The sequence below is a fragment of the Aquarana catesbeiana genome, linkage group LG01, assembly GCF_042186555.1.
Source record: "Aquarana catesbeiana isolate 2022-GZ linkage group LG01, ASM4218655v1, whole genome shotgun sequence".
Lineage (NCBI taxonomy): Eukaryota > Metazoa > Chordata > Amphibia > Anura > Ranidae > Aquarana > Aquarana catesbeiana.
In genome coordinates, this window is record NC_133324.1 from 278,700,290 (window position 1) to 278,726,616 (window position 26,327).

Consider the following 26,327-nt stretch of genomic DNA (forward strand, 5'->3'; position numbering starts at 1 on the left):
CTGCCTGCTCTAACTACTTGCCGACTGTATAACTTACATATACAGCGGGAAAGTGACACTGCTGCGCTGGATCACGTATCTAGTACATGACCCTGCACTTCCAGGTCAGCGGCACGCATGTACGGCACCGGCGGCCCGCTCCCACAGGAGCTGATCGGCGGGCACCGCGGACTCGATGTCCGCCGGCACTGAGGAAGAACGGTGGTCTTCCAAGGCAGATCGCCGGTCTGTCAATAGGGAAGGCATGGATTCTGTGTTCCTGCAAAGCAGGGACAAGGATCCATGTCTCCCCCTAGTGAAAGCACCTCCAATTTTACACAGAATAGGCACACAGTTAACCCTTTGATCGCCCCTGGTGTTAACCCCTTCCCTGCCAGTTCATTATTACAGTGACTGTGTATATTTGTTAGCACTGATCACTGTATTAGTGTCACTGGTCCCCAAAAGTGTCAGTTAGTGTCCGAATGTCAGCCGCAATATCACAGTCCCGCTATAAGTCGCTGATCGCTGCCATTGCTAGTAAAGAAATAAAAGTAAAATATCCCATAGTTTGTAGTTGCTATAACTTTTGCGCAAACCAGTCAATATACTCTTATTGGGATTCGATTCTTTACTTTTTTCTTTTTTTTATGCATTTGTGTTTTATAGCAGAAATATACCACCAAAAGAAAGCTCTATTTGTGGGGGAAAAAAAGACACCAATTTTATTTGGGTACAACGTCGCATGGCCGCAAAATTGTCAGTTAAAGTAACGCAGTGCCGTATCACAAAAAATGGCCTGGTCATAAAGAGGGGTAAACCTTCCGGAGAACAGGTGGTTAACCCCTTGATTGCCACACATCCAGGTGCATTGCACACAGTTGCAGGGCTCTTGCAGAGGGGCCTCATTCACTTAATTACGACAGGGGGTTATAATTCCATGTGTATACTCTTGGCCTCTGCTTCTAAGGCCCGGTTCACACTAGTGTGATGCCAGACATTGCATGTGACTCGCACTGCATTGCTGTGCAGATCGCATGCGATTTCAGCCATACAAACTGTATACCTGAAATCGCATCAAAATAGTGCAGGACCTTTTTTTTTTTAGGTCCCCACTGGAATTGGATCGAGTGCTAACACCTACATGATCCAATTCCTGCACCATTTCACGGGTCGTAATGCGATCTGCGAACTGATCCGGGGGTGTTGTTAACTTTACATTGACACCTGCAGCGGTTCGCAGATCTCAGTGTGAGCCACTGTGCGATTCAAGAATCCGCAGTGGATTTGCAGGGTTCTCGCATCGAACCACTGTGAAGCGGGATTAAGGGCCGGTTCACACTGCTGCGATGCGGAAACCCTGCGAATCCACTGCGGGTTCCCACATTGCATGTTTCCTGGCGACAGTTCACACTGCTGGGAGTGTCAAGTAAAAGGTAATGACACCCTCAAATCAATTTGCATATCGCAGTGCGATCTGCAAACTCGGACCCATGTGATCCGATTCTGCTGCGGACAAAAAAAAAGGGTCCTGTGCGAGCTTGATGCGAATTCAGCCATACGATCTTTATGACTGAAATCGCATCGCACAGAGATCACGTGATTTTCACTGCAGTGCGGATCACATCCGATCTCTGACATCGCACCAGTGTGAACGGGCCTGAAAGGAGGAGCTGTAAAAATTGGTTCTACTGGCCCTCAACCGCTAATGCGAAGGAGACCCCTTTGGTGATGTCAGGGGCTCAATTGGGGCCCCTAATATGAAGAAAGTTGACCAGCGCTGCTCTAATGCCTATGGACAACCTTATAATGTGTATAAAGTGTTCACTACAGACTCCATTATTTGTATATGAGGGCAGTAGAATAGATATGAATTCCAGGGACAGACTCTCCCACCAGTGTGTAGAATACATAGGACTGCGCTGCGCCCTCTCCTCACAGCACACGCACTACTACAGCCTGCATGGCGTGTCCCGGATGTTCCTCCCCGGAAGTGACGTACACTAGGCATGGCGGCGCCCTGCTCTCTGGAACATATTCCCGGGCTGCTGTGTGCGGGAAGGCGGTCAGTGACGGGTGTTTATCAGTAATAATGGGGACGGGAGTAGGCGGCGTAGTAGTGTTTGTCGGTGTGTGTTTTGCCTGCAGGAGAATGTATTTCATAAAAAGGACTCATAACTTTCATGGCTCCTTTTACTGTGGAGGGTGTAGGAATATTCCTCAGTAGGGACCACCTAGCAGTGCTGCCCTTCTTCTATGGAAATAATAACTCTAAAGAGAGGCCCTGTCACCATATTACACCCTGACAACTAAAATGCAGGCTCCTTCACACCACAAACCATGAGCTGCATTGATTTGTGTAGATCAACACTGAAAGCAGTTGTTTTGTGTGTCCTCTTTACACTGTACATGTGAGGTGGTGTTGTGCATGGTGTAAAAGTATAGCACGTCAATACGTTCAATAAAATGTCATTTTGTGATGCTCCAATAAAGCAAAATAAAAAGCAGTAAGTGGTGCGATGCAACGCACCGTCCGCACACAACATACACCAATGTGCATGTGTTTTAGTGATAATGCATGTGTGAACAAGACCGAATTCTGATTTACAATATGTCTGGTCTGTAAGCCCCCCCCTCCTCATTCTAGCTAGCCTTTTGGCCTACTAACTAATGAAAGCTTTGTTTCAGTAGTATTATACAGAATTTGTATAACACTAACGACTTCCGCTGTGATTTACAATGTAGAGGGGGGGACAGTACAATTACATTAAAGTTCAATTCAGTAGGAGTAGGAGGGGCCTGCTCACGGAGCTTACAGTCTAATGGCCTGTACACACTATCCGAAAATCGAACGAAAAATACCGCTTTCAAAGCGATCGTACGATAATCGGATTGTTAGTACAGAGCTTTCGAGAGCCGATCACGACAGTTCATCCGATTGGACAAACACGCAAATTAAAAATTCCACTCAAACGCCTATGCAAATGATGCAATGGACAGCACACAGTGCTGTTCACATTATCAAAACATGAAATGGTAGCGTCACTTCGCTTCAATATGTGGAGCACTTTTAACACACCCTCATGGTTTATCAAACGCTTCAAGACTGCACATAGGGCGTCTGGGGAGTGTTTTTAACTCTCTATTAACGCTTATAAAATGCCAGTCTAATGCCCATACTAAAGTTTATTGACGCCAGTCTAATGCCCATACCTAAGCTCAATGGCGCCAGTCTAATGCCCATACTAAAGCTCATTAACATGATTCTTACGCCCATATTAACGATAGGAGCATTTGTTAAGTGTTAGGGCTTGTACACACTTCACTAAATTTCTATGCATTATCCCTTTTTATAGCGATATGTATCCCATATAGGTTCTCACAACATCAATCTTTTGTGTCTCACCATGCACCGCTATCTCCCTGTTTGGTAATCTAATGTCCGCAGCTCTAATAATTTTAATTTCTTTTGTACTTGGCGCTACATCCTAAACAAGGAGATTTCTCCCCACTGATTCCTCTTTCAAAAAATGCCTGCAAACATTGTAAAATTATATGAAATTTTGACCAGTATAATTTTTAGGCTAAGTTCACATCGGAGGCGGGGATGGGTTAAGGAGGTATCAGAGATATGAGTTGGCGGTTGCTAAAAACAGGCGTTTGATCCGCATTTGACTGCCCACCTATAATGTGACATGGGGACCACTCGGGTCTATTTACATTCTTGCAGCGCTTCACTTCAGGGTATGGCAGTTTTTACTTGACAAGTAGAATTTGCCAAGTAGTGCTGCTTGCCAAGCTCCCCCATTGAAGTCAATAAGTCTGTGCCAAACTTCTGGCATGCGGTTGGGGTGCAGTATTTCATTGTAAAATCACTCTTGAGACAGAAAAAATAATACACTGGCATTAGGGAGGCAGCAGTATCAGCTCCTGGGTGCTTGTAATCCAGCTCTAAACCTTTCCTGAAAAAGTGACCCATCACAGATGGCTTTTCAGAGGGGGTGGTAGAGAGGCTGCCTCTTATGTGAATGAGCCCTTAAAGGATAAGTACACCTTTTTTGGGAAAAAATATGAATGCACATATTTTGGCAGGAAAAAAAAATTTCATTAATTTTTTTCCCATAAGAAACCTGGAAAGCATTGCACCAGTGATCAGTGGATCAGGGGTGCAATGCCAGACTCCTGCAGACAAGCCCTGCAGCTTTCAGCCTGTACCTGCATACGAGCTGACTGCTTACAAGCTGCAGGGCTTGTGAATAACTACGAGACCGCTCATCAGCGACTTCACAATCCATTCAGAACTACAAGCCGTCAGCCGCAATGACTGACAGTAGTTGTAGTTGCATTCACAGGAAACTGAATGAATAATGCTGCCTTGTGAGAAGAGCCCCCACAGCTGCATTATTTGCAAATAGTGACAGCGGGTTCAAAGAGAAGATCCTCCTCTCGCTGTCACAGGGAGAGGCTGCAGCTGCTGGAACATGTTTCACCCTAAATGACAGAGAAGGACATGGAATAAGGTTCTGCTGCTCCCAATGCTTGGAGTTCCGACACCCTTCCCCCTGAAGTTATGTCTAATAGGAAAGCCATTTTTAAAGGTGATATCCCATAATGAACAGTCTTCTGTCAGACTACGAGGAGGGTTTGCTAGAAAATTGAGGACTACTGTTAGCGCCCATTGAGGGAACCTATTTATCTTGGGAGGGTGTAGCCTAAGTACCGCTCTCATGAAGTGCTGGCAGGTTTGCTGTCCATTTCTTTTGGGTAAAAGCCAAGATGGCTGAAATTTGCACCTTAAGCGAAATGAGCCCCAAATCCAATCCGGATTGCAGGAAAGACAGGATTTGAGATACATTTGGTCACTAGGGTCAAACTGACCTCTAACTGCAAAGCTCGTGAACCTATTCCATATTCTGGAGTAGATGGCATTGGTTGACCCCTTTCTGGAACTCTGTAAAGTTCTAATATCCTCTGGAGAACATCCTAACACTTGTAACCCCTGCCTTACAATCTCCAGGCTGCTAAGGCCAGTTGTGATGGTTGCGGATGTAGGGTATCTCCTTCAGACAGGAGATGAGGAGTCACCGGCAGAGTGATCGGTGTGCACACGCTGAGATCCATTGCCAGAGAGACCCATGGTCTGTGAGGCCTGTAAGGAAGTACTGTGATGACTGTCAACAATCTCCTCACGAATTTCAGGATTAAAGAAATTGGAGGGAAGGCATAGGCCAGTTGCCCAACCCAAGGATGGGTAAAGGCATCCGTCCCCTCCGCTAATGGATGAGGGTAGCGTGAGAGGAACCGGCTCACCTTGTAGATGGTTGATGAGGCAAAAATATCCATCTTGCGGACACCCTCACTCGTGGATGATCTGTTTGAACACTTCGGGGTGAAGGGGGGTATTCGTTGGGGTCCATGTCTGGATAGGAAATCTGCTTCCAAGTTCTGATGGCCTGAACGATATATGGCCCTTAAATCTGTGAGATATTGTGCCAATGTCATGATTGGTTCCACCTCTCTCAAAAGGGATTGGCTGTGCATCCTGCCTTGTTGCTGTCTGTAGGACATTCCTGCTGTGTTGTCCAGATGGAGCAAGACTGGGCAACCCTGTATGTGAAGCAGCAAGGTGTCCAACGCCATGAATGCTGCCAGAATATTGGAAACTAGGCCCTGAGTGGGAAATTTCCCTCTGCCCTGAATCTTGAGTTGTTCGCAGGTGGCGCCCCACCCTGCTGCGCTGGCATTTGTGGTAACAATGATCAATGGCTGTGGCCCTAATGGACCTTTGCGGTTTAGTGTTTGTTTCGTCTACCACCAGAGACTCTGGCGCCTCCGGCTGGTGATACTGATTGGCTGGGATAGACAAACTCTTCCACTGCATCAGGAAGCCTTGTTGGAAAACTCTGAGTTTCCATTGAGAGAGGACTCATGCACTAGGATGCTGACATCACTGGTGTAGCCAATGCCTATTGAAACTTCTTCCTGATTTTGGGGAGTTTCTGAGGTGGCAAAGAAACTGTGGCCACCTGAGTATTGAATTGGGCCCCTAGGTAGACCGTATTCTGTGTAGGCTTCAGCTGGCTCTGGAAATGCCTGTCCCTCAATGCAAATCTGAGGAACTGCTGGTATGACTGAAGGATTGGGACATGCTGATAGGCATATTGCAAATCCACTGAAACCCTCCAGTCTCCTGGTTGATTAACCTGGATTATGGTATGGAGAGACTCCATCTTGAGTCTATCCTGAAAAATTAATTCAGCCTCTTGAGGTAGTTCTGGAGGCTGCCGTTTGAACAGCCAATAATGGCCTTGCGCCACTGTGGACTGAATCCACCGTTTTTTTGGTGGTCTTGCCGGAACTAGGTCACTTTGAGCCACCTGGCTCCAATTGTCTCCTGGGCGGGTCTGACGTAAAAAGGGCTTTTGGGTATCTTGGGGAGCCACAGGGGTCTTAGCTCTCTGTGATCTTACGAAGGATGACTGTGTACCCCTCCAACGCCTTCTGAAGTCCTTGGATGTGCGAAAGTCTCCGAAATCCCAGTACCTGTTTGGCGTTCCTCAGGATGGTTGCCCCATCTGGCGTCTGGACCTGCGATCTTGGGGCAGAAGACCTGATTTTCCTCCTGTAACCCTGGAGATGGCAGTCTTCAGTTTTTTTGGCCAAACAGCGCTTTCCCATCAAAAGGCAGTTTACAGCAATTCTGCTTTGAGGATGGGTCAGCCGCCCAGGGTTTTAGCCACAGTGCTCTTTTGGCTGTGACTGAGCTGAGCAAGGCTCTGGAGGACCATCGAATGATGTCTATAGCTGCCTCACCTGTGAAGTCCGCCAAGAGTTTTGTCTCATCAAGAGCCTTGATGATTTTTTTCTTTTGGCAGCTGGTTTTCGATCGCATTCTCCAAGTTCTGCGCCCACACAAAGCAACGGCGGGTTTACAAGCACCACCCGCCTTGAGGTAAAACTTCAAAAAAGTCCATATCAATGGGTCGATCAAGGATATCGTGAAAGGAGGAAGAGTCTTCCATCGGAAGTGTCACATTCTTGGCCAGTCTGGTGACTTCCGCATCCACCGTTGGTGGGTTAGATAAAGGAGTCGCATCCTCCACCGTTAGTGGATACAAATTCTGCAACCTATTGGTTGAGGAGGATTTTCTCTCCCCCTTTTCCCATTCCTCCTGAAGCAGGCCTTTTATTTCTGTCATAAGAGGAAAGATAGCTACCTGTTTCTTTAGGTTCCTCCTATGGAAACCAAAGGCTTGTTCACACTTGCAGCAGGCTCTGCTATTGCATTGAAAAGCGATCTGTGCCTAGGTCACTTTTCAGAGGCATTTGATATTATCACGTAGAGGGGACAAGTGTTCCTACTATGTGATTTTTCAAAGAGCGATTTGTACGCAATGTTGCAACTCGCATGGGGGCGGCCCATTCACTTGGCTGCCCTACGTGTGCAAAAAGAAGCCGCTGCTCCTATTTAGGGGCGACCAGCTTCGCACAATGTTTTTAAAGGCACGTTCTTCCACGTGACAATCACAGCAGAATCACTTCGCATTTGGGGTGCCCTGAAAGGATAAAGGCACCTAATGCGTGTTGTGCAGCGATTGCCACACAATTTAAAATCAGATTGTATGGTGTGTGATAATAGGTTTTCTCCTCCTTTGGAGGAGGTTCCGGATCCCCCCATTCCAGTGCAGCTTTTACTGCCTTAATAAATGGTGGTATTAGCGAAAAATCAAAGCCTAAACCTTCAGGTTCCTTTGCCGAGGAGGCAATATCTTCTAACGCTGCCGGGAAAGTTGGCTGTAATACTGGGTCTGGGGAATCGGCCTGCCTAATCTGCTGGGCTAGCGTCACCCCTGAAGTGCCTGGTACCCCTCTAGTTAGAGATGGTTTAATGGCTTGGTTTAGACCTGGTGCAGGGACACACTGTTCGTCTGACTCTGTCCCTGGTTGCCCCAGACGACCAAAAAATTCTGCCAGGAGGTTGGGGACTACTTTCTTGAGCAAGGTTGACACCTGCTGACTCTCATACTCCTGGTCTCTGGCAAGCTGCCTGAAGCAGTTGCTGCAAAGTAGCTTTCCAGGCATAGGGTCATCTCCACATGACCAACATTTGCCTTTTGGGCACTGAGCCCTCGGAGGAGAAGCAGTGTGCGTTCTCTTAAGCGTACATTTGCGCCCTTTGTACTGGGGTCTGCCAGGACTGGAGGAGTCACTTTCTGCCCTGGGAAAATCCTGACGATCCAGAGGGCCTCTGGACCTCCTAGAGCCGGAGTGTGAGCAGCTGGGACTGCAATAGAGAGGAAGACATGCTCGTCGGGGCAGAACGCACTCTTTTTCCTGCATTTTCTTACTTACTCAAAGTTGGCTCTTACCTGGTATTGCGGTGGTCTTGGTTATGTGTTATTAGGCTCATGCTGGTGGAAGAACCAAAAGGTGCAAGGGGGACTGCATGGCAACAGAGAGAAATAAGGGAAGCCAGAGAAAAACAAAAGATATATATAGATATATATATATCGATAGATAGATAGATAGATAGATAGATAGATAGATAGATAGATAGATAGATACCCCCCCCCTTTTTTTTTTTTTTTTTTGAGAAAGAGTAACAAATTTAAATAAAAATCTGGGAAAGCCTGAATGTAATCTGTAAGTGTTGATCTTTGGAGGACAAAAAGGAGAATGGGGAAGGTAACTCACAGTCAGACTTTTATAGAGCTAAACAGGTCCTGTGGGGGGATATAGGGGCGGAGCTATATCATATGTATGCTGCCACGTCTGGCGTCAGGAAAGTTCTGTCATTGATTACATACACTGCATATAAAACGATCTGTGAATGGTGGAGAGTAGGGCTGCAACTAACGATTATTTTCATAATCGATTAGTTGGCCGATTATTGTTTTGAATAATCGGTTAATAACCTTAAAAAAAAAGGTGTGGTGTATAATTTAGTTAATTTGTAAAGTTTTTTTTTTTTAAAAAAAAGGTAATTTATTCTTAAATATCTCTATGCAGTTGTAAATATAAATAACCAACTATATGGTTAGAGAGCAAAATATCTAATCCACTCTGAGAATAACAGAAGAGATATAATGTATATACTATTAGAGGAGATATATACTGTATATACTATTAGAGGAGATATATACTGTATATACTATTAGAGGAGATATATACTGTATATACTATTAGAGGAGATATATACTGTATGTACTATTAGAGGAGATATATACTGTATAAACTATAATGGGGCGTACACACGGTCGGACTTTTCAGCTACAAAAGTCCGACAGCCTGTCCGACAGACTTTCGACGGACTTGCGGCGGACTTTCTAACGAACAGACTTGCCTACACACGATCACACAAAAGTCCGTCGAATTCTTACGTGATGACGTACACCGGACTAAAATAAGGAAGTTGATAGCCAGTAGCCAATAGCTGCCCTAGCGTGGGTTTTTGTCCGTCAGACTAGCATACAGACGAGCGGATTTTTCGACCGGACTCGAGTCCGTCGGAAAGATTTGAAGCATGTTTCAAATCTAAAGTCCGTCGGATTTGAGGCTGAAAAAGTCAGTTGAAAGTCCGGAGAAGCCCATACACGATCGGATTACCAGCCAGCTTTAGTCCGTCAGCGTCCGTTGGACTTTTGTAGACGAAAAGTCCGACCGTGTGTACGCGGCATTAGAGGCGAGATATACTGTATATACTATTAGAGGGTGAATCTGGTAAATATCAGACTCGGAGATCAATTTTTTTTATTAAAAACAAACAATGTCTTCCTTCAAAAAAATGTCATTTTAAGAACGTTCGTTCGTTTTTCTAATTGTTAGTGGGGTCAAATCGATGTTCATTTTCAACCACAGTGACAGGAAAATTTGGAAATAATAGAAAACTTCTTGGTCATGGGAATTTTCAGACAGTGTATGTGGTTTTCAATCAGAAATTACATTCATTTTAAAAACAAGTGAACATTTCAAACAACATTCTTTCATTCAGCGAATGTACAAAGATTTTTCGTCTGAATATTCTCGTCTGAAAATTGATTTGTGTGGCCAGCATAAGGCTCGGTACACACCTATGCAGTTTGCTTTTCATCTGTTTCTGCAGTGCTTTTTGCTGTGCGTTTGGATTTTTGCGCACACGATTTTGCTGCAATTTGTGTTTTTGCATATTTTTTTTTGGCCAATTTGTTGTTGGGCAGATTAAAGAACACAAATTGCTGCAAAAACGCATTACATGATTCTCTGCAGCTTCTCTATTGAAGTATATTGTTCCATAGGAAACCATGTAAATGAACTGTAGTGCGTTTCTGCAAAAAACACATAGATGTGAACCAGGTCTAAGACATTTAGTAACATAATGGGGTTAAAAAACTAAAATTAGCCCTTTATAGTACAAAAAAAAGCAAATAATACTGTAAGGGGTTCATTTTTTACTGTAAAACTGTGAAAGTAATATTTACAGTAGTGATTATTTGCTCTTTTTGTACTATAAAGGGCTCATTTTATTTATTTATTTTTTAACCCCATTGTGTTACTGGCCGATTAATCGATTATGAAAACAGTAATCGATTAATTTCATAATCGATTTGTTGTTCATTAATCGATTAGTTGTTTCAGCCCTAGTGGAGAGAATCCTGTGACTGATCATACTCTTCCCCCATTCACATATTGTGTTGCGTGCAGTGTACACTATGAAACAACTTTTTCTAATGGAGCAGAAGGCGGCAAATCCCCATCTGGAGCTTGTTCACCGTAGGTTCACAGAAGACTTTTTTTTTCTTTAGCTAAACTTCAGCTTTAAAAGGTGTTAAAAAGAGCTTGGCTTTAATTTGTAATGCTAGCCATACACGGTTAGAAAATTGTTTGACTTTCGAAACGTTAGTGGGCTGATTTCTAGTCTTGAAATGTGATTTTTATGCTAAAAAAAAACGAACCAACATGTCAGATTTTTTTGTGCGAAACAAAAGGTTTTCAAAACCTACAGCGCATGTGCGTGTTAAAATGTAAACCCGGATCACGTAATCGATTGTTGAAAAATGTACCATTTATGTTATTATTGTTTAGTTTTTTAACCCCTCGGGGCTTTCACACAGGAGCGGTGCACTAGCAGGATGGGGAAAAAAGTCCCGCTAGCAGCATCTTCGGAGCGGTGTGTATACCGCTCCTTCACCGCTCCTGCCAATTGAAATCAATGGGACAGCGCGGCTATACTGCCGGCAAAGCGCCTCTGCAGAGGTGCTTTGCGGTGGTTTTTAACCCTTTCTCGGCCGCTAGCGGTGGGTAAAACCACCCCGCTAGCAGCCGAATACCAACGGTAAAGCGCCGCTTACAATAGCGGCGTTTTACCGCCGACGCCGCCCCCGCCCCAGTGTGAAAGGGCCCTTAAGGATTGGTAAGTTGCAACATATCACACATTTGTTTTTTGGGTTTAAAACTGCTTTAATGTTTGTGAATCTGCATATTTATTATGCTATTTTTTTTCCTGCTGCTTAAAATGTTTGTTATTTATAAGAACAGGTGAATATCAGTGACGTGTGGAAAAGTCCCTTTACCAGAGCCTGAGAATGAAGACAGTGCTCATGGTAGCAGAAAAGCCATCGCTGGCTCAGTCTATTGCTAAAATCCTTTCTAAAGGTGAGAACTGCAATTCTGAAAGCTACATAAGGTAAAATTTGTGTTAGTTACCTGTAGGGCTGCACGATTCTGGAAAAAATGAGAATCACAATTTTTGTGCTTAGAATAAAGAACACGATTCTGACAAACGTTTTTTTATTTAAAAAATTTACAACATCTGAAATTAGGTCATCAAACAAGATGGCAATAAAAAGTACTGATTCTCTGCAATTTTTTTTTAGACATTAATAATCTTTATTCATTTTCTTCAAAATTACAAATTGTTATATATAAATATATAAAAAATAACCACATTAAAAGTAATACAGGATACAATAGAAAGCATTTCACAGTATTTAACCCCTTTGTCCCCCTGTTTTATTGCTACCCCCTTTTATCCCTTCAGGGGGATTCACTGGAAATTTTATTGTAAAAAATATGCTAGCAGGAATGCAAAAAATATATGCTAGTAATACAAAAACATACTCATTATGTCTCTTCTACAAGGAAGTTCTACATGGCACCTCATGGCAAAGAACTCTCTGAGGATCTGAAAAAAAGAATTGTTGCTCTATGTAAAGATGGCCTAGGCTATAAGAAGATTGCCAAGACCCTAAAACTGAGCTGCAGCATAGTGGCCAAGACCATACAGCGGTTTAACAGGACAGGTTCCACTCAGAACAGGCCTCGCCATGGTCGACTAAAGAAGTTGAGTGCACGTGCTCAGCATCATATCCAGAGGTTGTTTTTGGGAAATAGACGTATGAGTGCTGCCAGCATTACTACAGAGGTTGAAGGGGTGGGGGGGGTCAGCCTGTCAGTGCTCAGAACATATGCCGCACACTGCATCAAATTGGTCTGCATGGCCGTCATCCCAGAAGGAAGCATCTTCTAAAGATGATGCACAAGAAAGCCTGCAAATAGTTTGCTGAAGACAAGCAGACTAAGGATGTGGATTACTGGAACCATGTCCTGTGGTCTGATGAGACCAAGATAAACTTATTTGGTTCAGATGTTGTCAAGGGTGTGTGGTGGCAACCAGATGAGGAGTACAAAGACAAGTGTGTCTTGCCTACAGTCACGCATGGTGGTGGGAGTGTCATGGTCTGGGGCTACATGAGTACTGCCGGCACTGGGGAGCTACAGTTCATTGAGGGAACCATGAATGCCAACATGTACTGTGACATACTAAAGCAGAGCATATATCCCCTCCCTTTGGAGACTGGGCCGCGGGGCAGTATTCCAACATGACGACCACTGGGTAAAGGTGATGGACTGGCCAAGCATGTCTTCAGACCTAATCCTTATTGAGCATCTGTTGGGCATCCTCAAACAGAAGGTGGAGGAGCGCAAGGTCTCTAACATCCACCAGCTCCGTGATGTCGTCATGGAGGAGTGGAAGAGGACTCCAGTGGCAACCTGTGAAGCTCTGGTGAACTCCATGCCCAAGAGGCAGTGCTGGAAAATAATGGCCGCACAAAGTATTGACACTTTGGGCCCAATTTGGACATTTTCACTTAGGGGTGTACTCACTTTTGTTGCCAGCAGTTTAGACATTAATGGCTGTGTGTTGAGTTATTTTTGGGAGGACAGCAAATTTCCACTGTTGTACAAGCTGTACACTCACTACTTTACATTGTAGCAAAGTGTCATTTCTATGTGAGGTGTGTACTCACTTTTGTGAGATACTGTGTATGTGTGTGTATATGTGTGTGTATATATATATATATATATATGTGTGTGTGTATATATATATATATATATATATAGAATATAACATTCATTAGGATACAGTGTTGCAGAGTGTAGAGTAATTATCAGTCTAACTATCTCACACCTCTTAAAAAAAAAAAAAATGGCCTGCATAGTAAGGGGGTATAACATGCCTGTATTGAGGTGAGGTTAAGGAAGAAATTATAGAAAGGCGGGAAAACCAAACTGGAATTAGAAACTATAGTCTGGGAGGTGTAAGGTCAACAGGCTAGGCACCATACATAGGAGATGTATAACCTGTATATATAACCTGTATAACCTGGATATGCAGAGCTGCCGACGGTGGTAACCCCGGTCCTCCTGTAGGGGTTCCGGGCACACAGAGGGGCCGGACAGGGAGGGGGATCGGTGGGGTAGGGGTTAATTACAGTAACGATGCCCTGTGTGGATCTCTGCAGCAGCTAAACGCCAATTTCACCCCCTCTCTCTCCCGCTGGCTTTAAGCTGCTGGAGGGAGACACACAGGGCATATCTCCTACAATAGTCCCACCGCACTGATCCCCCTCCCTGTCCTGGCCACATCGGATTCCCTTCTGTGTGCTTGGGGCCCCCCCCGCAGCTCTGCCGGCTTCCCTGTCCCACCAGAGGCTGCGGGTACACAGTAATTTACACAGTAATTTACAAAGCAATTTACTGGCACCTTCCTTTAGTGAATGAATGGACATAGTGTGCGATTAGTACTGATTGCTCCTGTGTCCATTAATGACTGAGCATAGTAAACTCTGTTTACTATGCTTCAGTTTATGAATGAACAGGAGCCTCTATCTCCTGTTCATTAATCTTCAGTGTAGGTGAGATATCAGGGGTCTGTTTAGACCCCTGATATCTCACCAAAGACCCCCCCAACAGCATTGTAAAAAACAATCTTAAAAATTGAAAAAATAAATTGTAAAAAATAATTAATAAATGTAAGGGCTCAATCATTTGCTGGAGCTGCCTGTTACTCTATGTGGATGCAGTGGCTGTATGAACTCAGCTGCAGGTCCTAATTTGACAGGTGTGCGGGTGAGTGGCCCTTAATGCATACTGTCTGTGTTTGGGGCCATACACCTACCTCCACACACCTGTCAAATTATGACCTGCGACTGCGTGTCACATGGAACTGTGTTCGTACAGCTGGTGCATCCCCATGGCGTAACATAGGCTGCCTGCACACCACAATAGCCACATTTAAAAAAAACAAACAAAAAACACAGATTCACATTGTACAGGCCCACAGCACCTATGTGAATGAGCATGAGGTGGGCATGGAATGGGGGAGATGACACTAGAAGAGGAGGACATGGGATTGGGGACTGGAGGAGGAGGACATGGGATGGATAAGATGAGACTAGAGGCAAAGGAGGACATGGGATGGAGGATGTATTATGTTGTAAGAGTGTTAAAATAAAAGTGGGTGCACTGAAGGATTCATTAGGATGGCCAGTGGGCGAGCCCTGGGGAATGTTGGTGGTCAGGCCCGGGGGGCCCAGGCTTAAAGCTGAGAGATTTCCTCCATCCATGCTACACAGCACAAATGAATAAATCTCCCGCTGCAGCTATAGTATATGATTAAATGCAGGTACCTTTTTCCATGTCGTCAGAGCCTCCCACAAAAACGAATTTACGCAGTGCATGGTCAACCTAATCTTAAAGTGTATCTAAACCCAAAAACAAAAATGTATAATATTGCAGTTTACTTGTCCTTAGATGTGGTAAATGCTTTCGTTTTCTTTTTCACACTTTTTTCCACTTGGTAACTTTAAAGCGGCGTTCCAGCCGTTTCTGTGTTTATTAAAAGTCAGCAGCTACAAAAAGTGTAAATAAACACACACTCGCCTGTCCCACGATCCAGCAATGCGGCCGCCCAAAGCCTTGGTTCTCTCCCTCGCCTCTCTGTGGCGCCGACATCACTAGTGTAGGCACTCTGTCACAGCCGGGTGTGCACTGCACATGCAGAAGTCCTGAATGACCGGCAATCTTCTGTGACCTTAGACATATCCCAGAAGATTGTAGGGATGGAGGGGCCGCCTAGGAAGTGGGAACTGGGTACCTGTCAATACTAGGTACCCGACCCCCCCCCCCCCCAAAAAATGATATGCCGAATGTGGAATGTCAGGAGTCCTTAACCGCTCGCCGACCAGTCACTGCAGATATACTGCGGCAGGTTGGCTCAGCTGAACAGGAGTCAGGAGTCCTAGGTGTAGGTCGGGCTCATACATAGCAATCTGTGGGCACACGCCGATTGGCCAGTTGGGAGACAGTCAGCAGGTCCGGCAGGCTCGATGTCCGCTGGTCGCCCGCAATCGTTCCCCGCAGTGACAGAACGGGAAAGTAAACAAGGCAGATCTGGATGACACACAGATCCTGTCTTTCTGCTATCCAGGAAGATGGATCTGTGTGTTGTCCCATGCAGCCCACCCCCCCCCCCATACAGTTGCTAAACACGTTTAACCCCTTGATCGCTGATGTTAACCCCTTCCCTGCCAGCAGGGCCGCAATCAGGGGGGTACAGCCGATACAACTGTAAGAGGCCCCGGGGCCCGACTGGCCAGAAGGAAGGACGGACGGATGAAGGGGAGCCGCGCTGTGCACTATAGAGAGACTCTCGCAGCTTCTGCTGCTCTCTGTGTCATTGAGCTGAGACATCGAGCTCTTTACTGTCACCTCTGGCTACTATGTGCATGTGCACTCCTCGTGTGAGCTGCCTGTACTGTGCTCCTCTGTGTCAGCAACATGTCAGCTTTGTGAAAACGAGCTGGGACTAGATAGGAAGATTTCCTTTACAAGTAGGGGCTGTGAAGAAAAGAGAGGGGGGCTGTAAAGGGAGGGGCCAGAGGCTTGTGTATTTACAGATTTGTGTATGTGTGGGGCTGACATTATATACAGGTGAGGTGGGGCTGACATATATACAGGTGTGAGGGGGGGGGGGGCTGGCATATATACAGGATTGAGGGGGGCTAAGTGCGTGCAGGTGAGGTGGCTGGTGTGTGGATTCGGTGGGATGGCCCATGGGCAAGCCCTGGGGAATGTTGGTGGTCAGGCTCCGGGGGGGGGGCTGGTCCAGGCCTAAGGCTGTGTTAGGGGCCCAAAAATTTCTAATGGCTGCCCTGCCTGCCAGTGCTATTAGTACAATGTCAGTGCATATTTTTTAGCACTGATCACTGTAATAATGTCACTGGTTCCCACAAAAGTGTCAAAAATGCCAGGTGTCCGATCTGTCTGCCGCAATGTCGCAGTCCTGCTACAAATCGCAGATCTCTGCCATTACTAGTAAAAAAAATAATAAAAATGTCATAAATGTATCCCCAATTTTGTAGACGCTATAACTTTTGCGCAGACCAATCGATATACACTGAGTACAAATTAGATTTTTTTTTTTTAAAATGTATGTGTGTGTTTTTATAGCAGAATATATATATATATATTTTAAATTGTCGGTCATTCTTTGTTTATAGCGCAAAAAATAAAAACCGCAAAGGTGATCAAATACCAACAAAAGAAAGCTATATTTCTGGGGGGAAAAAAAGGACATTAATGTTGTTTGGGTAAAACGTCGCACGCAATTGTCAGTTAAATTGACGCATCGCCACATCGCAAAAAATGGCCTGGTTAGGAAGTGGGCAAATCCTTCCAGGGCTGAAGTGGTTAAAGCAGAACTTCCACTTTTGGGTGGAACACTTTAACACTCTTCTTGTCCCGGGGCAAAAACTGTACTGAGCAGCGTTGTCACCCTTGGACACCTTGTCCATAACACCTTGCTGTCTTCTCCAAGACATGAGCTTTTGTAGTCTACAGAGATAGCAGGGAACAATGCGGATAACAGTCTAGAGGCAGAGATCACAGAAATTTGAGCTCACAAGGTTTCTGGCTGTATAAACAGCTATTTATTTTTTCGCAGAGAATAAAACATTTTCAATGGTGTATTTAACTAATTAAAAGGGAGCAAATAAAAGAAATGTATTGGTAGAGTTTACATACACTTCACAGTGGGAATTTAGGCTAGAAAATGTAAATGGGTGGACAGGCAGGATTTTTTTATTGCAGAACCTGCCTGTCTGCTCCTGTACAGTAAGCTGTGCAAGCGCAGCTCACTCTGTGAATCTGGCAATGCCTAATCTAAAAAAACTCTGTGTGCTTGGGAGTGACATCATCTAGGCCCAGCCAATGACAGCGGTTGGTGATCAAGACCTGGAAGCTGGCCGCCCAAAGATGTCAGCAGTTGGCAGGGAGTTCCAGGGATAGCACATCGTTGGATTGAAGGCGAGTATACGAGGTGTGTCTAAAAAGTTTGGTGAATGGTCCGATATCTCAGTGGCAACATGGTCCAGGTGCGCGCGCATGCACTTGGCTATCCAGCGACACATCGAGAAGTGCCACCTAGCGTGGAGTACACGTGACTATGAGGGTAAACCCATTGAGGGCAGTCGAACATAGTCAGTGTGAGAGGTAGGGTCACAGTGCAATGGAGCAATGAGTGAACATCAAGTTCTGCTACAAATTGGGGGAAGCAGAGACTGATACTCATGATATGTTGGTGCAAGTGTATGGGACGAAAGCCGTGAGCAGAAAATGTGTTTATGACTGGTTTAAACACTTTCACGACTGCAAGGAAACGTCTGAGGATGAGCCACATTCGAATTGACCATCGACAAGCAGAACCCCAGACGTGATCGAGCGAGTGTGACTAAACTGGCACGAGATCGATGACTGGGTCTATGATTTATGGCGGAGGAATTGGCAAGAACACAGTGCGCACCATCGTCCGTGGAGATTTGGGTAAGCGAAGATTTCCTGGTTTGTGCCGCACAAGCTGACAGATGAACAGAAAGCAAAACGTAAGGAAACCTCTGGAGATTTCATTACCATGTGTTACCAGGCTCCATCCTTTCTGCGAACCATCATCAAAGTGATTGAAACCTAGTGCTACCAGTTCTTGGCTCAGCGCAGTGTACCTGTTCTCGATTATCCACTGTTCTCGATTATCCACCGTATTATCCATCGTACTCCCCTGATCTGGTTCCTACGGACCTCTGTTTCCCCACCTGCGTATGTTTTGGTTTCAATGAGCCAGAGCTTTCCGCATGTTTAGCGGACAAGTTTGCAGAGTTAGAGGTTGCCAAACCTATAAGTTTGTGGACAGGCTGGGGAGAGCCTACCCTTCAGGTATTGCTTAGAAATTAATCATCTTTTTTAACCTCAGAATTTATTTTTAAGTAGGAATGCATAGGTAATTTTTTTGGAAAATGTAAATGATGTAAAGGTGAACTAACCATTAATAAACCTTAGATATAACAAAAAACAGATTGAAGAAAAAAGGATGAGCATGGAACTAATCGGAACTAATCATCACATACCTTAACTCATTATACCTTTTACCACAACCACATCTGTCTCAGGGTAAAATAGCCTGCTGAAAACCAGCACCCCTATATATCAAAATACTTTAACCACTTGCCTACTGGGCATTTTCATCCCCTTCCTGCCCAGGCCAGCTTTCAAGCTGTCACACTTTGACAATGCCCAAACAAAATTTTTAGCATTTTTTTCACAGAAATAAAGCTTCCTTTTGGTGGGAGGTGATGCTGTCAGCGTGAGGAGAGGAATGCCGATAACTGGCATTTCCTTGTTTACATGTGATCAGCTGTGATTGGACACAGCTGATCGCATGGGTAAAGAGCCTTGTCATCGACTCTTTACTGGGATCAGTAATGCTCCATCATATGATGTCCTCCCAGAATGAGGGAGCCACCCCCCCGCCCATCATTTGACAATACGATGGGTGGGAGGCGGTTTAAGGCCAAGTTCATCTTTCGAATATGTTGCACCCGTATTTAGGGTGTAACTTGTTCCAGCACCCCCTGAGCCCCCCCTTCATTGAGACAGCAGGTGGGGGTTCTTCTTCCCTGTAGCAGGTCACATTTAAAATCCATGTAGCTGTGTGTCATTTATAGGGATCTGAGAACGAACAAACTACAAGTGTCGTCTGTTCTCAATAGAATATGAGTGCGCTGATCAGCGTGCCTGTAGTCCAACTTTCTAATTGAAAGCCTGTACGGAGGTACAGGCAGAAAGCTGGAGAGAGTATGTGCCTGACATTTTACCCACCATCCACTAATCGCGGATGCAATGCTTTGCAACGTCCTGTAGGAAAAAATAATAATTGCTTAATATTTTTTCTCTGTAGAAATGTATGCATTCATTATTTTTACATTAAGGGTGAACTTATCCTTTAATACAAGAACAGAGAAAATTAAATATGGGTCGTCTATTCTGCTTCTTACTACCAAAAGGCCAAAGTTAGGATCCCCTAAAGGTCTTTAGAAACACTTTTTAAAGGCAATACAGAAACATCTTTCAGCTGAAGGAATTTTGCATAGAGTAATGGTCACAAATTTTGCTGAATCAATGCCACACATTGGTGGGCAGTTATACAAAATTCCTACAAGACGTAATTTCTGCTGCAGGGGGGCAATGGCAGCTTCTGATGACAATGGTGTGCTTACTTTTTCCACAGCACACCATTACATCTATTGATATATTTGAATAAACGATTGAAAAGCTAATTGTTCTTGTGTTATTATCAAGTATATCACTTTTATCTGCAGTCCCTGTTTGAATTAAGATCTAATATTTGGCTGTTCAAATATGTTGAAAAAGTCACCACAATTCCATGGGGTGTACTTATTTTTTCACATGACTACAAAATAGTCAAATATGGCTGGCCCATGTGCATATTTTATATATTACAAACCATATGTCCCCTGATCAGTTTTGTTCCCCTTTTGTTAAATGTGTGTGTATTTACACTATATGCATATTTATAAACATTAAAAATACAGTATTCTATGGATACAACCCAGACCCCCATCTGTCCAGACATGGATTCAGCTGGTAATTCAGGTTTTGCCTTTTAAAAAACTAGTGTACAAACATAGTTTGCCCAAAAAGTGTGTTCCTCCACTCTTACTATTTCCTGAGCTTGAGTCCCATGTGTTCCTCACTCTATTGGTCTTGAGGTGTGGTATTTAAACTCTCCGGGAATCACTCCTTGGACCGCTGTTTCTGGGTACCCAATGGTATGATTTTGGTTTGTTTCATGATCCCTTTTGTTTTTTTGATCCAAGCGCTGCTGTATTTGTACAATCCAATACTTTGCTATATGATGGTTTAATTGCATTATATATACTATGGTGCTCATGTTTAGCATATATAATGAACATGTATAATGTTTTGCACACTTGTCAATAAAAAGTGTTTTAAAAAAAAAAATACAGTATTCTCTAAGTTGCTATTGATCTGTAAAAATCATGTAAAATGTAAATGTGCATTTCATTTAAATTTAACTAATTTTTAAGTGTACAACTGGTTTAAGTTATTGATATGAGCATAATTTGGGTTTATTTCAGCACATTCACTGTTCTCACTATAGCTTTCTTTTATAGGGTCTGCCAGCACACGGAAAGGATTTAATGGCGCCTGCTCTGTACACGAGTACATGGGTTCATTCCTGGGACAGGCCATGCGTTTCAAAATGACATCTGTCTGTGGTCACGTAATGAGCTTGGATTTTATAGGTATTCTTTAGATCATGGTAAACTACTTTTTCATAGTCCCATATGCAGTACAGTTCTTATAATCCAGCATGTTGGTAGCAGGAAATAGATGAAGGGTATACAGTAAAGTAAGGAAGAATAACCTGTCATGGGTGATGTTGTCTTCCTGTTTTATCTACTCACACATTCTCTATCTGCATTTTCCTTCACTCCTTTGTCTGCCTGATGTAGACTGCACAAATCTTTTACACTTTTTTAAAACCCTCCACGAATATGTCGTTTATAATTTGTTCCTTTTTTTTATTTACAGCATTTATTAATTAGAACATATAAATAATACTAAAAAATGAATAGATTTACTATTAGCATTGTGTATAATAAACACACTCTCTACGGGACAAGTTTCCTGCCAGTAAAGTTTACACTTTACATGCAGCTCAATGTTTTCTTTTTGTTGAGTAGTGTGTCAGAATTAGAGTACATTTTCAAGACAATTACTTCACTGACTGGCTTCCCATACACCTCTTGGTAGTCTAAGTGCAGGAAACGCAGGAAGAGGTTTAATGAGGTAGCTCAGCATGCAGCAGGGCCCTACATGAGGTCTTAATAAAGAAAAAAAAAAAGGAAGGGGCAGAATTCTGAGCCACGTGTTGCATGTCTGTGGAGGAGCAAGTCACAATCTGTGAGGTATAGAGATCTAATGTACGGGAGCACCCTCTGCTGGCACAGCTATGATTATCTGTGGTAGTCTTAGGTTAGCTACGGCTCTTCAGCTGTTGAGGAACTAGCTCCCCTAGCATGGCAAGCAAAGTATGCTTAGAGGTGTACTCATTTATTAGAAAGGTAGAAAGTCACAGTTCAGCCATGACTTAATGACAACATTCTAAAACCAGACCTTTTTAGATTTAGTAATTTCACCAAGCATGGGTTGATATGTCTGTTATTCTGAAATGTTAATTTGGTTTTGTTGCTAATATTAGCCAACCTAGTTTATTATGCTATGGTCTAACGGCTGCAAGGCTGCTTTCACACTGAGGAGTTTTTGAAACGCTTTTGCATTAAAAAAAAAAGGCACCTTAAAAGCTCAAGAAAAATGCTTCCCTTTGTGGTGTAAAAAATCCTACTTACCCCATTTTTGGAGCATGTTTGGGGAGTTAAGAAAACCTCACCAAAAATGCTCCCCCCTATTGAAATAAATGGGAACCACATCAGAAATGCCCACGCTAAGTGGTTTTGGTGCAGATTTTGAGTCTTACGTCCTTTAAAAAACGCACTGCTAGCGCTGCAAAAGCACAGCAAAATGCTTAATTGACGCATACGAGTTTTACAGGCAGTTTGGATGAGAACCAGTGTGAAAGTAACCTAAACGTATGCTTTATGCATTGCACAAATATGTGTGATTTTATGTACTTCTATTTAAAATAATGTTTAGTAATTGTGTTCAATAGAATACTAAGCAATGCTATTAGACACTGCACTCCATGTATGTTATTTGCACTAGAGGTAGAGTATTCAGTTCAACTCTCCAATCACGAGAAAAGCAAACATCTGTGAAGATACAGTCACATGCAGATGCTTTTTGATGATTGGATAATTGAAGTGAATGTTAAGGGCTTGTTCACACAATGTTTGTTAAGCTTTGCCGGTCTGCTTAGTTTAATGAAAGGGCACATAGAAAATGAATACTGTTCACAATATAATGCAACATTTAGGTGCATTGCAGCATGCTGCATAAAAATACTGTGGTACCTAGAGTTAAAGTGTTATTAAACCTAAAAATGTATTTTTTATTTTAAAGCGGAGGTCCGCCGAATTTTTTTTTTTTTTTAAGTCAGCAGCTACAAATACTGCAGCTGCTGACTTTTAAAATATGGACACTTACCATATATGGACACTTCCTCTTACGGGAAGAGGCATAGACTCCCACGGGAGTCTATGCCCAGGAGTGGCTGCAAATACCTGTATTATACAGGTATCTGCACCCCCCTCCCCCCTGAAAGGTGCCAAATGTGACACCGGAGGGGGGGAGGGTTCAGAAATTTTTTTGTGTGAACCTCCGCATTAATGCATTGCTTGCATTAGGTTAAAAATGTTTTCAGTGTCCCTGTGCCCCCCTTTCCCTGTGTGAAGTGGAATAGAGGGGAGAAGAGACCAGCACTGTGCACAGCTGCATCCATTCTCCCCTTACTTCCTCTTTACACTGCATTCGAGCAGCCAGAGGAAGTGGGGTGGGGTGGGGGGGGGCCTAAATCCCGCTGTATAAGTCTATGGAGCGTGCTCCGTAAACACGGAGCGCAGGGGCTACCTGTCCCCATAGCCAGCGGCTGGCTATGGTAGTCCCGCAGAAGAAGCAGAGAAGCCAAAATCCCCGCCGGAGACCCCAGAAGAAGATCTGGGCTGCTCTGAGCAATACCACTGCACAGAGCAGGTAAGTATAACATGTTTGTTAGTTTAATTTTTTTTTTTTTTAATTTAGTTTAGTAACACTTTAAAGGAAGTGTCAATTTATGACACTTTAATAAAGTAAAAAAAAAAAGTCTACAATGTAATCCGTTTTAACATGCTTCATAGCGTGTGTGCTGGTGTGAGCCCTACATAAGCACAACTTATGTAGTAAAGATTCTCAACTCCTTTAGTAATTATAGTTATATCACATATTTAGAGCCCCTTTGCAATGACACTTTGGGGCATATTTATAAAGCAGTGAATGTGACATTCACCAGTAGTGAATTGCAGTCTTTTAAAAGACATGCATTAGGATGATTTACACGCAGTGAATGTCTGGAATGTAAAGGTTGCTTCTTTATAAATATACCCCTTTGTGCCTCAGAGAAAGAGCACACGGTTGGGATCCCAACTAAGACGTTCAATGTTGCTAACTGGTTGAACCATAGTTCTCATTTTTACATATGCATTTAATCTAACTGCTGTTATCCAAATCACATATAAATAAAATGCAACAAAAATGACATTTGATGATTAATCTGAGGTACATACTATGTAAAACGTAAATTTCTTTTAAAAATCTTACAGTAAAAAAGTTTAACTCTTTATCATAAGTGGGTTAAATTATTTTTCTCTGGATTTCTGTGATTTACTCATTATCATGCAGTACTCACAATTACCGAGGACATCTAGTGGTTAATCTCTGTAATGATTTTTCAATACAGGAGTAATAGGTTTCTCATAGCACTAAGCAGCACAATATTCTTGGCACTCATTGATAAATACAGAATTGAGCTGTTTTACACGTCTGGTAAGCTTTTGACAAAGGCCTATTTATCCTGATCTTTGTTCTCACAAATATTTCCATGGTTAAGTTTGGTACTTTAAAGCTTTCATTGAACTGTATAACTTTAATTTGGTAGAGATCTCAAAATATTTTTTGTAGACAGTAGCCTGTTTTATATTGTGATGTACACATAAGTATTGCTGTACATGTCGCATTAATTGGTTAATTGGCTTCTGTCCAAAATTGGCCCTAGTATATGAATGGGGACCTTGGATTGAGGGTAGGGACTGATGTGAGTGTGCGATGTACAGGGTTAGGGACAAGGGTCAGGGTTGTAGACACACACTCACTCAGGTTGAACTGGATGGACTGGTGTCTTTATTCAACCTTACTAACTATGTAACTATGTAACTATGTAACAGTACATAATGCTGCAACCACATCTACTTGTTTTCAGAATTCTATATCAAAGTGTTACTAAAGGATATTTTATTTTAATTAAAATAACAAACAAGTTATACTTATCTCCACTGTACAGTGGTATTGCATAGAGCCTCCCCAAACACCCTCTTCTCGGGTCCAAGTCCAGCACTATCTGCTCCTTCTCTTCAGTGTCTGCTCTATAGAAAGTGCTTGCCATGGGTGCAGACTTGCGGGCTCGCACCAGAGCCAGGCTGTGTGTTTCTATAGACAGACATAGCGCAGCTCAGTCTCGTCCCTCGCTTCCTCCTCAATAAATTTGATTGACAGCAACAGGAGCCAATGGCTCCCACTGCTGCCTCTATGTCAGTGAGGAGAGAGAGCAGCGATGATGCTCTCTGGCACAGCGCTGGATCAAGCTTAGGTTCAGGTAAGCATTTAGGGGGGCTGGGGAGGAGCTAATCTTGGAAGGTTTTTTACCTTAAAGTGTTTGTTCTAAAGCCTAAAAATGTTTTACCTTAATGCATTCATCAAAGCTGAGTCCCAATGTCTGTGTATACAGCGTTTACAATCACTTTAATGCAGAGAATACATTAAGGTAAAAGAAAAACTTTTGGCCTTTGCAACCACTTTAAGTTCAAACAGAATTAGTTTATCAGCCAGCTTTGCTTTTGCATGCTGGGAAAAGTTATAAGAGGCAATGAAAGTATAAACATATATCTTTAAGACCATTTAAACACTTATTCATTTTTTTGATTTTATCTTTCAGGGAAATATAACAACTGGGATAAAGTAGACCCGGCAGAGCTGTTCAGTAAAGCACCCACAGAGAAGAAAGAGGCCAACCCCAAGCTCAGCATGGTGAAGTTCTTGCAGGTTAGAGACAGATGCTCACTTACTTTCCAGGGTTTTGCTGGAACAATATTTCAGTCTTCAAAATCTCTTCATTATAATGCCCCATACACACGGTCGGACTTTGTTCGGACATTCCGACAACAAAATCCTAGGATTTTTTCCGACGGATGTTGGCTCAAACTTGTCTTGCATACACACGGTCACACAAAGCTCTCGGAAAATTTGATCGTTCTAAACGCAGTGACGTAAAACACGTACGTCGGGATTATAAACGGGGCAGTGGCCAATAGATTTCATCTCTTTATTTATTCTGAGCATGCGTGGCACTTTGTCCATTGGATTTGTGTACACACGATCGGAATTTCTGACAACGGATTTTGTTGTCGGAAAATTTTATCTCCTGCTCTCCAACTTTGTGTGTCGGAAAATCCGATGGAAAATGTCCGATGGAGCCCACACACGGTCGGAATTTCCGACAACACGCTCCGAACGGACATTTTCCATCGGAAAATCTGACCGTGTGTACGGGGCATAACAGTTATTGCAACTCTAGCTATCTCACAGGTTTCAGATATCAATCACCATGCCCAAAAGACTGTACTGAACCAAATGTCTTTGCTTGTGGTATGATACAGAATGTGCCATTGAGGCCCTTAACACTGCATTCTCATTGATGTATACTGCTTTCCTTGGCATGCCAAGCCAGTGCAGGAGTATTGGACTACCAACCAGAACAGCTTATGGCTTAGTCGGTGGTAGCCTTTGCACATCCACATTGCTATTCCAGTATTGCTAATGATAGTGGGGAATCAACATAACTCAACAACCTAACTAACCTCACAATACACCACTCTGCACTTGGATCTCCATCCCACCGGACCGTATGTTATGTTAGGTATCTATTTACTTAGCGTAACACCATC

The 26,327-nt window shown here is 43.4% G+C and overlaps 1 protein-coding gene across 1 annotated transcript in view; it reads left to right on the top strand.

The window, feature by feature from the left end:
• The first annotated feature begins 1,916 nt into the window (after positions 1-1,916).
• The window catches only part of TOP3B (DNA topoisomerase III beta), a 133,110-nt gene continuing 108,699 nt past the window's right edge, over positions 1,917-26,327 (top strand). The window contains exons 1-4 of the mRNA XM_073629054.1: positions 1,917-2,044; positions 11,494-11,610; positions 20,787-20,918; positions 25,319-25,425. Coding sequence (XP_073485155.1) covers positions 11,541-11,610; positions 20,787-20,918; positions 25,319-25,425 — 309 coding nt within the window. The 5' untranslated portion in view covers positions 1,917-2,044; positions 11,494-11,540. The remainder of the gene's footprint in view (positions 2,045-11,493; positions 11,611-20,786; positions 20,919-25,318; positions 25,426-26,327) is intronic.